Source organism: Centroberyx affinis, unplaced genomic scaffold (assembly GCF_046629955.1).
Source record: "Centroberyx affinis isolate AG114_WGS23_722 - 3 ecotype Tasmania unplaced genomic scaffold, CSIRO-AGI_Caff_v1 ptg002149l_1, whole genome shotgun sequence".
NCBI classification, from domain to species: Eukaryota; Metazoa; Chordata; class Actinopteri; order Beryciformes; family Berycidae; genus Centroberyx; species Centroberyx affinis.
This window is the reverse complement of record NW_027280466.1, coordinates 409,022-422,099: the sequence shown is the minus strand read 5'-3', so window position 1 is coordinate 422,099 and position 13,078 is coordinate 409,022. Positions and strand designations below refer to the sequence as shown.

Below are 13,078 nucleotides of genomic sequence, written 5' to 3'. Positions count from 1 at the left end.
TCTCACTATCTCTCCTGTCTCCTAGTGAGATGAAATTGAAATTTTAATGCATTTCAGAGTTTTTTTTTTCCCAAATGGAAGAGCTGATAGACACAGGGACATATATTTATGAACACCCATGGTTTAATGCACTCTACAATACTGCCATTTCTAAGTTCCCTTGAACAAAACATGTTCTTGAACATAAAGGAAAGGCAAAGAACAAAATTATTCCTCAAGCTTTCTATCAAGCTTCTGCATTCATGGCAAAGTCTAAAGGGCATGTCAGTCCTCCTGCCTCTGAGAGAGGTAATTATCCTTTTCCTGTCAGAGAACAACAAATGATAGCCAACTACTGGGGTGCATTTGCAGGAGCTGAAATTTGTCAATAGGAAGGAGGTTTAATTTTCTGGCAGCTGCATATCTGCTTTTATCATGTTGTTATTTTCAATGGTCATTTGTTGCGTATTTTTTGGATATACATGTGCTTGCACAGGGGAACGGTGTTTATTTATGTCTTTGTGAGCTTCTGAGGGTGTATTTATGTGCCCTGCATTAACATATCTATTTATAGTCCTACACTTTCTTACAGTCATCTTTTTTTGTTGTGGCCATTTCACACATTATATATTGTCCAAGTAATTTCCCTTTCAGCATCTCTGTTTTTTACCTTTCAGAAAGAGCAGTGAATGGAGGGAAAATTATCACAATTACTCATATAATTGAGCCGTCTTTGTAGCAAGTGCAGCTTCAGTAGCCTTTTTTCCATCAACCAAAATGGTTTCATTATATGGGTTTTTCATATTCCCTGACACGGGGCTGTGCTGAGGGCCTGGCGCGTGGATGAGATGCAGGGGGAACAGAGCGAATCATTAAGGTCACAGTAGGAATAATTATCCCAGCTATGGAAAGAGCATCTACAGCCTTTTCTCTCCCCCAGCACAAATGCAATGTCCACGGCTTTTAGTCACAAAGAACTTTGTCACAAATGGAGCTTCCACCTACTACTTATACAAAGAAGAGAGGGGGAGAGCAAGACTTGTATCAACATGACAATTTTCCATCATTAAGACTAATGACAGGCACGGACTGTGGGGATCAAGGGGAGCACAAAAAAGAGAGGCGCATTCAGGTGTTGGCTGAGTGCTGACCTCCTTCCTGTCTTTGTTGGCGACTTAACTCTTAACAAAAACTAGAAAGGGCTTCCAGACTAAAGGCGCAGTGGCAGCTGAACTTCAAGCAGCCTGGCTCTCCATGGGCAAATGACTTAATTGGCAAATTTGCATGTTTTCCATTTGCAAGGAAATTAATTCAATGAGACCTACATCCAAAGACGTTTAATCAATCATTGTTTTCACGTAGGTCAAATAATTACATAGCTTATAGCTACATTATATTTACTAGATTTCTGCAATAGTGTTCTCTCACATCAGGACACAACCGACATTAAATTTAGATTATAGTTCTATGTTTAAAAATGATTTTCTGATTAGTTGACAGTTTGATGCCCAGTTCTCCACTTCTCACTAACAGGTAGCCTACTATAGCATCAAACGTATGAAGTGTCAATGTAACACTAGTTTCTTTTACAGTTTAGCTGAATTAAGTAAAAGCCATATTTTTCAAAGTCCTTTCTCCCCAGCCTTCACTCAGGTAATTGGTCATTTTGCAGCCAATTTCAGGCAGGTTGGAGGCTTGCTGCCACGGCCTGACCCCTGCTGCTGCTGCTGTAATGGGGACAGCATTTCTACCAGTCCATTGGGGGCTTTCCACACTGTGACCCCTGCTTTCTGAGGGGAGAGCTTCTCTGAACAGGCAAGGGAAAAGGGGAGTCGAAATATAACTTCTCAAGTCTATAGGACGGTTAGTTTTGAGCCCACTGCAGATGTGTTATCCACAGTAGAACTTTTTCTAGTTAGAATTGTTGTAGCCTTGGTCAAATGCTGGAAATGAAAGAGTTACTTGGAGTTTTTCCATTACATTTCCACTTTTGACAGATGAGTAACAAAATGCAAATTCATGAAGGAAGAGAAGTCCATGTTCAAGATAATAAAGCAATACAAAATGTGCAAAAATATAATTTTATTTGTATTTAATTTATTCCCACATCCACTGCTTCTTTATTTCTAATAACACCAGGCCTCCACGTTGATGACATGCCAAGTCATCTAAACAGCAACAAGTCCAGCTTGGGGTCCCAGGTGCTCTTGGTCAGTTCAGCCCAAAGTCAAGTGATGCAGTGGCTCTCAAAGTCAGGAATTCTAAAAAAAAAAAAAAAAAAGAAAAGAAAAAAACATTACAAAAAAATTAAAAAAACATTATTTCCCCCAGCCAGTTTCAGTGATTTCATTGTTTCATTGCTTAATTGCACTGGAACACATTTAAGGTATTTTGGCTGTCAAAAGAGTGTGCATTTCATAAAAACATTAATTCTTATTATAATTTAATTTCAAACAAACCCCACAAGTGGCACCTAATGATTGTATGTAGTTAATAATATCCAGTGGGCCTAATTACAGTCTGATCCTTACACAAAAAGTCACTACTTAAACTTAGTTGAATTATTGTAAGGCAAACTGGCAGGCAGCAAATGTGATTTTGGCTACCCACCCCGTTAATAGAAAGGACCTGTGGTAATTTGTGAATATGAGTTAAGGTTTGTGATTTTTTATATACTGCCTTTTCTAAAAACAATAACGACTTAAAACAATTTCAAATTTCCCCTGTTAGGCCTCTTGACCCTCATGATAAGTCAATTAGTATTGCCAATTAATCAATATCACAGTTTTGTTTCCCAGCTACGATGATTCAATTTTTGTTTACATGTAACACTTAGTAAACAAAATCAATTCACATTTTGATGCCACATTGAACATGAAAATAGACATTGAATTGACTTAATTGTAATGCATCTCGTTTGCGTTCAGTGGGGCTGCAAATTACAAGATGGCAAGAGCAGCAAAGCCAGAGAGGAGGCGAACAAAAGGGAATCTTTCAGGATTTCACTTCATTATTTTGATCCACTGCATTTTGATCATAAAACAAATCTTTATCCACTGTTTCAGTCGTTCTATTCTGGGACATTTCTGATTAAAAAAATCACTCATCTAATTATTTTTTTGTATGAGTATTTGTGTGTTGAGGTGATGTGTCTGTACAGAAGGCTGTTTCACAACAATTTTACTATGAACTATTAACCTAAAGAAGAGTATCATACAACATAAGAACAATCTACTTCCTGAGTGTTGAGAATTTATTGAGACAGATATTTATGCATCATGATATTGAATGCATGCATCAAAATGACAGCATATTGACAAGGGAGTGCATTGCTGAGTTGCTCTATTTATAAAATTTGTGATTGTTTTTTTGTCTCATGACCATCAACCCAATGCATCAAACCCATTTGATGCATGAGATGTGGGAACGGAATAAAAAATCAAACAAAAAGGCTTTGCTGTCTCTGTAATTGTTCATTACCAAATATGCTGAATGATGTCATATACAATATATTTCTCATCAGAAATAATAAAACTTAAAAACAAAAAAACCCCAACATAAAACAGTGTAGATGTAGAAGCCAGACTTCGGTTAGTCTCACCTTCAAGTAAGGAAATGAAACAAAACACTGCATCCTGAGCCACCAATAACAATAATTAATCACATGGCAGACCCACATGTGCTGTCTACTCTTTCTCAAGGAAGACATGGAAGAACTGCTTTCACTATAGGTGGAGGACAGGATTATTGTTGGGAACACATCTCCCATGCATGGACGGACTAATATTTTGGTGACTGTTAAAATGTAGGTTGGCATGACAATTGAGGAGGGCTTTTCTATCACTGGACTAAAAAACGAAGTCTGTGACCCATAACATCTTGGCCCATAACCCCCCTCCTGCACCTCTGCACTGGCTGCTAACCCTCAGGTGAAGAGCAGCAGGTGTTAAAACACTCTCAGCCACAGAGCTACTCACTCCTAATGAGTCCTGCCTCCGCACTCCAGCCATGCATGGAGGGCTTTATTTTTAGTGTGGCTAGTTAGAGTCCTGCCATGATTCACTCAGGGGATTTCTGCAAGACGGACCGCGGTGTCCCGTCCTGCCAGGCAGCTGATGATAGCAGTTTATAGGTGGCAGGAGAGTCACATGTTAAATTAAATTAGAATCGGTAATATTGTCACATCAGATGCCTTGGTTCATCTCAGATTCGTGCCCAACAGTGATGATTTGGAAGAATCCCTCACATAAAGTTTGTCTTTTTGCTGCCAGCTAATCTGTAACGAAACAGCTGAGCACAAATCAACGTTATGTAAATGAATGATTTATGAAAAAGATGCCAATGAAATTAATTCTGATAGATATATAGGCCTACATTTCAGAGGTAAAATAAAAAGCTGCTCAGACATAAATTACATTCTCTTAAGCAAAACGGCTCTAATTATTATTATCATTATTCTTTGTTTTTTTTTTAATACAATTTTTTCTGCAAATTCAACCTCTATTCTGTTAATGGTTTTGCTCACAGCCGCGTTTCAGTGCAGATACTATAATCGTGAGAAAATAATGACAGTTATCAGTCGCACCCACCAAGTACCCATAAAAATCTGTCCTCTGCTCTGGAAGATGATAATTATTGGTTGTACTACCATTATCATTGTCGTTGTTGATAGAGGAAATCTTGAAGCATTTTTCGAAAGTAATTCCAGATAAATCACTTCAAATTGGCCTATTTTAGGGGACAAGGGAACAGATTTCCTTATAAGCTAATATTTTACAGAAATCTTCAAATTCAGACATCCACAGCCGCCTGGCACACTTGCGCGCAGTGATGTCAGCGCCTGCATTTTGATAACACATTTCGCAACTTGCTTGTTCTGTTTTGAGTTCAATTATGTAATTACATTGATAATCACAGTGACGGAATTTAACTGCCTTTAATTTGTTATTCAGGTGGAGATTGTGGAGCTGCCGGTGGAGCAGCCTGGCTGTGTTTCTCTCAGCACACACAGGCACGAGGACTGCAGCCTGCAAATGAATCATAAAATGAAGAACTGGACACTTTCTTCTTCTTCTCCTTCTTCGGCGATTTGTATCCTGTGGAGGCTTTCTGATCTCAGATGGCGCGGATTTATTTTCTTCTTCTTTTTCATCACATGACTTTTTTTTTTTTTAAGTAAGTGCACAGACGTTGTTGTTACTCTCTGATTGAAACTGGGATCCCTTTTATAGCTTAAAGTGTTGCTGTGATCCTGTTTGAGCTGCTGTGTGAGCCTCTGTCTTTCTTTTGGAGGTCTAAGCCCACAGCTATAGGAAACTGTCTCTTGTTTAGTCACTCGTCAATTCAATTAAATCAAACGTCCTTGGATAATTATTCTTGTTAGGCTGTGGGAGATTGGCCGCACCCCCCATCCACACTTAGATCCATGTCAAAGGAGCCTGTGTTTAACAAAACGGTTACTATTAATTGATTAACATAGACTAAGGTGTGTAAAGTCGTTTGAAAAGCGTTTGAATATCCTATGACAAAAAAATAATGATATACTGGTTGTATGATAAAAGATGCAGCAGCTCCTTCGGTGTGGCAGTAGATGGGAAAATCCATCGGAAATATAAAATAGGACAATATGATTTTTAGAAATGGTCTTAGCTTTTTCTAAGATTGAAATAAAATAGGCTGCATAAATTACTGTAATTTGTCATGAGCTTTGTATTGTTTAAAATAAGATTATAACGTCACTTTGATTTAACGATGCAGCGGCCTGTTGCAACTTGGTTTGGCCTACTTAGACACAAATTAAGACATTTGACCGTCTTCTCACAGATTGTCCAGTTTCTCAGAATTTTTCCTGCATCGCCACACTTAAAACTGTTACTGATCAAAAATTAACTATTGTTCTTTTTGGATATCTTAAGGCTCGTGCGTGTATAACGCTGGTAATGTTGTCATTGTGTTATAAATCATCATTAGGCCTACCTGAACTAATAAACCCTTTTATTTCACAGCAAGGTCCAATGTAGAATTGTTTTACATTTCCTACTGCCAGCTGTAACTGAGACCGCAAGTGTTAAATACATGACTAATTATACTTATGGAAATTGAACTCTAGTGTTATGCTAATACACCTTGCTTCAGATAAAGCACTCGATGATTTAATCAAAAAGGCCCTGTGAATATTAACAGTTTAGGCCAGCGAACACAAAACCATAAACAAGGTGGGAGATATTTTCAAGTAATTTAAATGACGTTTTACATGACATGCGGCAGGTTTTGCCTTAATGACAGGCCTGGTTTTTACTAAAATATAACCGGACGCTTCTAACAATAACAATAACAATAACAATAACAATAACAATAACAATTAGATTAAAACCACTTGGACATTGATGAGACAGAGGTGGGTCAGCAGAAAGTGTTATATAAGGAACCTGCTTGGATCAAATCAGTTAACAAGGGAATCCACCACCGCAACAATAATGATATTATATAACAATCTTAATAATAATAAATAAGAATAGAATAACAGTGATAGGCCTGTAATAATAATAACAATAATAATAATAATGACAACAGCAATAATAATAATAATTTAGAGTAATATAATAATATTAAAAATAAAATAATAGTCTTTTTTCTAATGCCTTTGGAACTTGTCATGGCTGGAGGATATCTGAGGTTTTGTGGTTTTTCTTGAGTTTATCAGGTTCTTCGGACCCAACCCCAGCGTCGCCAATCGGCTTCACTCTTGGAGAGAGTGGACCAATCAGCGACAGTCTTTGATGAATATTCATGAGTCCACGATTCAAACCTTTGAGCGAGTTTGTCTTGATCCACAGCATCATACCTAGGACTTTTCACAGAGACAAACTACATTTTCTTATGAATGGAAAGAGAAAAAATCAGTTCGGCTTAAATTGGGACCCATCCTTCACTGAGATCATAGAAGGAAAACAAAAAAAGCAAGAGAAGGGGAACCGCCAGAAGAGATGACAATGACTACAATACCAGAAAGTCTTAATAGCCCTGTCTCAGGAAAAACCGTTTTCATGGAGTTTGGACCCCCAAGTCAACAAATGTCGCCTTCCTCAATGTCTCACGGACACTATCCCATGCACTGTTTACATTCTGCAGGTCATACCCAGCACGACAGCTCCTACAGCCCAGCCTCATCGTTCCCCAGATCTTTGGGTTATCCATACGTAAACTCCGTCGGCAGCCATTCCACCAGTCCATATCTCAGTACAGTACAGACCTACCAAAACAGCTCGGCACTCACACAGACACGGTTAGAGGACACAGGTAAGTGAGAAACACCGTCTTTTCATTTAATATTAACTTTCGTGTTTGTGAGCTTTTCTTTTGTCGGTGCTGCTCGTTGCGTTGAAAAGGCGAGCCAGATGTTGGGGAATTAGGCTTGGTAATTATTTATTGCGTAATGCTATAAACAATGTATGCAATTAAGGGTAATTATACCTAAACTACAGCCTGTAAAACTTGCGCTGGCGTACTCATTGCTGCGCAGCACTGTTGGCTGGAACTGTCTCCTCAGTTTTTTTTTTCTTTTTGCTCTTTTCTCTCTTCCTCAGCACCAGAAACAGAGAAAAACACAGTAGTCGAAGGCGGAGAGGTTCGGTTCAACGGAAAGGGGAAAAAGATTAGAAAACCAAGGACTATCTATTCGAGTTTACAACTTCAAGCTCTGAACAGAAGATTTCAACAAACCCAATATTTGGCTTTACCGGAGAGAGCGGAACTCGCAGCGTCGCTGGGTCTCACCCAGACACAGGCAAGTTCTCCATCCACCTCCCCTTCAGAGCTGCAGCCTCACATAGCTTCACTCTGTGGAGCATTATGTAGCCTGTTTGGAAAATTAAGACATTATTGTTATTATTATTATTATTATTATTATTATTGATCTTAGTATTATTTGTATTATTATTATTTGCATTATTTGTAGGCCTATTATTATTTTACAGTTGAGCTGGGATATCATTCGTCAAACATTAACTTTGATATTCAGTTAAACCTCGAATCAAAGATACATTTTCTTCAATTCTGTGAATGTTAATTGACTCACTTCAACCTGTAAATGTTAATAGTCTTATCTTGATTGCTCTTGACTTTGTATGAAGAAACCTACGCCGCTGTTTATGGCATCTCCTTCGTGCGTAAAGCGTGCGTAATGCTTTACAAAATGTCGTCTACTTTGTCACTTGGTAAATGCCATTTATTTCAAGTTTGTAATCCAAAACATATCCATGCCTTTTCAGGTGAAGATTTGGTTTCAGAATAAGCGATCTAAATTCAAGAAGCTGATGAAGCAAGGCGGTGGCACGATTGATACCAATGCTTTAGCCAATGGCCGTGGACTTTCGACCGGTTCTCCCTCGGTGGCACCTGTTTGGAGCTCGCCGACCACCGTGAAAACTTCAGTAGGGACACCGGGGTCTTACATTCCCAGCTACACCTCATGGTATCCAACCACACACCAAGAGTCTATGCAACAGTCGCAGCTCATGTGAACAGAGACTTGAGCGTCCAGCCCTCAGCTCCGCCATGGCTCGTATCAGGAAAGTAAAGGGCCAGCCGCTCAGTGTGGCCCTGCACTGCTAATGCACACAATGTATCCCGGAGTTTGCTCCCATGTTGCCAGCTGACATAATGGCCTCCTCATACCGGATGACGGCGGGCGGTGAATAAGGGAGCCGAGAGACTGAAAAGGCACCCTGTGCGCCCAAGGGCAAGAAGTCCTTTCGAGTCCATGACAGTCAGCGGAAATCGTAAACAAATGGATCCTTTTTGGCTGCTGTTTATCATTTTTGTGACTTTTTTTTTTAACGACTAGCGTATTTGTGAAAGCAAATCTATTGAGCTGTACATGTCTCTGAGAAAACTCACGTGTTTGGTTTATTTACTAATTACACTAGCCTACTTATCACATGCAGTGTCAATATAAACCTGCAAAGACCACAGGCCTAATAGTGAGCTTATTTAGGCCAATATGATAAGACCTAAAAGACACGATGAAGAAATCCGCTCCTGATTAACAGCTAAAGGTGAATTATATGGGTGTTTCTTTAACCAAATAATAATAAAAACTAATAATTTAAACGCAGTTACTATTTCCAAGCCTCACCCAATTTAGGCTATTATGCTTACATTCAAGTAGAGAGCCATTGTGCGAAGCCTCAAATTGCTAATATGTTGTTTATGTGTGTTTGCTATTTAAGTTAAATTATTCAGACTAGTTTTTCTGTTGAAGTCAGTATGTGTTCCTTTTTATAAGTGTGTTTGAAATAACAACAGTGTGTTGTTAATGCTGCACTAACGCAAGCAAAGCTTTTCTATGACCGTGCCCCGATGTTATGTGAAAATGTAAAAGGCCTGACGATTTGCTGCTTTAGAAAAAGAAAAAAAAGATCCCGAAGGTGAACAGCTCATTTGTCACTGTATTTTTGTACATAATAGACATTTTCAGATTTGGTTTGTGTTGTATTCGATACGCTGTGAAACAGGGTTTTAGGCTTTCTGTATTCGTCGAGATGTGTTTAGTCAACATAGAAATATTTAGTTTTGTATTGATCACTTTAATTTATTTCTCTGTTTCTGAAGTTTATGTACATAATGTGCAAAGTTTCAAAAGCAGTAAAATAATGATTTAAATGATGTCAAGAAAGGTGTCTGATTGAAAATCATTTCCCCCCCACTGTCACGATGAAAAGAAAGGCTACGTTTAATTCGAGCTGACACAAAGCGGTATCATATTGGTTATTAATAGTAATAGTAAGGCAGCTTCGTCATAGATTTATGGTAATGTTTAGCATTTACATTTTTTCGTGCTGCTACTCCCTATAGGTTTCAGATGTGGTAAAACCCTTGCAGTGGCCTTGGAATTAGAAACTGGAAGTTACATCTGACTTTTTGGCCTAAAAAGGAGTCAGTTTATATCATGCAGCTCTACAGAAAGGAGTTAAATTTAAAATGTTTATTTGAGTGGACAATGCACATTAAAATGTTGAATTACTTTTATCTATTTGGGGTAAAAACGCTCAATATCACAAAACTAATCCGAATCTTTATTATCTCCAACATGTTTCTGTGATGCGCATTTGGCGTTCATAAGCTGCATCAACTCTAATAGCTTGTGACTGAAGCGGCGCTGTGCGGGAGACCTGAACGCGCCTCTATAACGTTACAATTCATTCAACAATAACGCTGCTTTCTTTTCAGTTTGCCGCTATAAGTCTAATCTTCTTTGTACTTGTCTTCCAACAAACCCCATTTTCTCCCATGAATAGAAGAGCGCAATTGTGTGTTAAGTGAATAATTGGGGAAGAGGCAGGTGCTGCAAAAAGACTGGATGAGCAAACCGGACACTGGGCGGATCAGATGGAGAGAAGTAAAAGTGAAAAGTTCAAAGGCCTTCGTGTCTGGGGTTCACCGCAAAAATCTAATTGTCATCTTAACAAGTCATATAGTATTGTGGCTTATAAAATCTTATTTTTTATTAAAACAAGTTAAAAAAAAAAAAAAAAACACCTATTCCAATGTAGTGAGATAATTTTACTTGTTTCCAATACGAATCAATTTGTTTTAGGAATATGTAATTTACTTGGCACTATGGAGTGATCTGCCTTGTCTCAAGATATTGACTCTGGTTTCTAGAAAATTCCTGAAACAAACGAAACTGCATTGGAAACAAATGGAATTATTTCACTCCATTGGCAGAAGTTTTCTTTTTATTTAAAAAAAACCCCCTAACATTTTAATATTGGACTAAATGACTTGATTGGATGTGCAGTGTTGATGCTTTAAACTGCGCTCTTACTCAACATAAACGCTCTGAAATACCGAGCAGAGGAAAGGCCAAATAGGCTACTAGGAAGACTACAAACACTAAATTAATATTTGAATTAATTATTAATATTATCAGTGTGCTCGTGCGTGCATGTGTGTGTGTGTGTGTGTGTGTGTGTGAGAGAGAGAGAGAGAGAGAGAGAGAGAGAGGGGGAGAGATAGAGGATACAAGAAATGATAGAAAGTAGACGCGCGTGCATGTGCGAACGCGCTCTCCTCCAGCTGCAATATCTCCATGAATATATAAATGTTTTGCAATTAAAATGACAAATTTGATGCAATTTGTGTGGCCTGTATGGCATTCTGCTAAAATCGACTCAAGCAAACCAGACTGCCGAGAGAAAACTAGCAGCCACGAAGTCACTGTTTCACTGCTGCAGGCCTGCACAACCATTTATTTATAATCTCAAAATGTCCAAATGCGAATGTTGTTGTTAGTATTATTATTATTATTATTATTATTATTATTATTATTATTATTATTATTATTATTATTATTATTATTATTATTATTATTATCATTATTGTTATTGTTGTTATTGTTGTTGTTGTTGTTGCTGATGTTGGCAGTGGTTTGTTGTTCACCTTGCTGTAGCTTGGCTGTTCTTACAGCAGCACCACCACACATCAAACTAATTATCTTTAGAGCGAGTAAAAACGAAAGCCCTGCCCTTGTTAACTGCTTTGCTCCATACAGGCTCCTTGTGTAACACTTTCTGCTGACCCACCTCTGTCCCATCAACGTCTTACACCGTTATATTAAAGCTAAATTCAATATATATATATAGGCCTATATATATATATATATATATAGTCCTTTGTGCAGTGCATTGGAAATATCTGTATTTCCACAGCGTTTAGAAAGAATAGGAATTGTCTGCTGTTGTAGCAAACATAAATCTGCCATGTCTCTCCCTTGGAAAGGCGCAGCTGCACATCCAAGAGGGTCAGTGTTATTTCGCTGTATTCTCCCCTTGATTACGAGCTGAGCCCATCAAACCCAACATAATTACAGTAATTTCGCCCTTATTTATTCTAATGCAGTTTCCTATCTCTGAGGTAATTATGAGCAATTTTTTTTCGCACAGAGAATCTTTCTGCGTTAACAAAAGAGATAGTGCTCTGAAAGAAATTTGCTGCTGCAATAGAAAAAAGTGAAATAGGTGAGCTGCCATTTCGTCACTGTTCCCTTAGACTTAGCCTATGTAAGGCTGGCAAATTGCTTGCAGGTGTACATCACGGAGCTGTCAATGCGAAGAGGCTTCAAAATTAGCAAAGCACAATGTAAGAGTAATGAAAGCAGCGACTAAATTACAGAACAAGTTTTGTGTCGGCTGCATCCTTACATTTCCTCCCGTATAAACGCAGATATCTGAGCTATAGGACTGTTTAAAAAAACAAGATGATGCGCCTCTGGGTTCATTTGAGTGGAAGAGAGAAATACTCACTTTCACCAAAGTTACAAGGTAAAATGAGATTCCATGTTTAGGGAGGCAGGCTAGTCCTGAAAATAGTTTTAATGGATATACAACCGGAGATTTGCAACGCAACGTTAACCGTCTTAAACTGACGATAATAAAAACAAACACATGTTGATGGCGCAGTAGACCAGAGAGGGGGAGCAAATGCATGACAATGAAAAATAACTGCCTTAGCTTCTTCAACTATCTTTTTTTTTGCATTCAGACTGAACATGTCTTCAGGCTATTTTTATTGAAAATGAACAAACAAATGACAAGACATACCTTTACCTCCAAAGGGAACAGGCAGGCTCTCTGTCAGGGTTTTAAAGAATCACCATGTAGGCAGATGAGCAGCATCCTGCAGCATGGACACAAGCTGAGTGCTTAAATCCCATAAAATGTGTCCCATGTGTTGGTCTAAGCTATAACAGCAGAGTTCAGAATATGACTGAAAATGTCTGCTTTATTTCCCCCTCTTTATAGCTGATGGAGAAAAAAATGTAGATTATTAGCATAAATGTTTACTCCTCATTACGCTGATGACATTGTGCACTCGAGATCTTGGTAATCTTTGGGGAAATTATGAGTAATTTTTTAAAATTTAAAGCAGCAGTTACCATGCAATTCAGGCTAATTCTGCGTAGGCTCCACACGGATATAATTATCGTTGAGTCAAGATGTTATGCTAAAAACTATGCATTGATATTCCCATTTATTATGTACATACAACTTTGACAATGTTGATGCTTGAAATAGCGGGAAATTGTCTTGCGTAAAAA

At 38.3% G+C, this 13,078-nt stretch overlaps 1 protein-coding gene and 1 long non-coding RNA gene across 3 annotated transcripts; one reads left to right on the top strand and one right to left on the bottom strand.

Annotated features, from left to right (window-relative positions):
• Positions 1-2,060: 2,060 nt before the first annotated feature.
• On the bottom strand, positions 2,061-12,721 carry LOC139654767 (uncharacterized). The gene is made up of 3 exons (XR_011696042.1): positions 12,582-12,721; positions 7,719-7,837; positions 2,061-2,240 (listed from the first exon to the last, which is right to left on the bottom strand). It is a non-coding gene; the product is annotated as an uncharacterized lncRNA (long non-coding RNA).
• On the top strand, positions 6,305-9,674 carry dlx1a (distal-less homeobox 1a). 2 transcript variants are annotated; one of them, XM_071531930.1, is made up of 3 exons: positions 6,310-7,278; positions 7,566-7,765; positions 8,250-9,674. In XM_071531930.1, exons 1-3 carry the CDS (start codon positions 6,966-6,968, stop codon positions 8,499-8,501), a joined length of 765 nt encoding a protein of 254 aa, XP_071388031.1. In that variant the 5' UTR covers positions 6,310-6,965; the 3' UTR covers positions 8,502-9,674. The 2 variants fall into 2 exon arrangements, with proteins under 2 accessions (XP_071388032.1, XP_071388031.1); XM_071531931.1 differs by lacking the exon at positions 7,566-7,765 and having other exon boundaries at positions 6,305-7,278; positions 8,250-8,419.
• Positions 12,722-13,078: the final 357 nt, after the last annotated feature.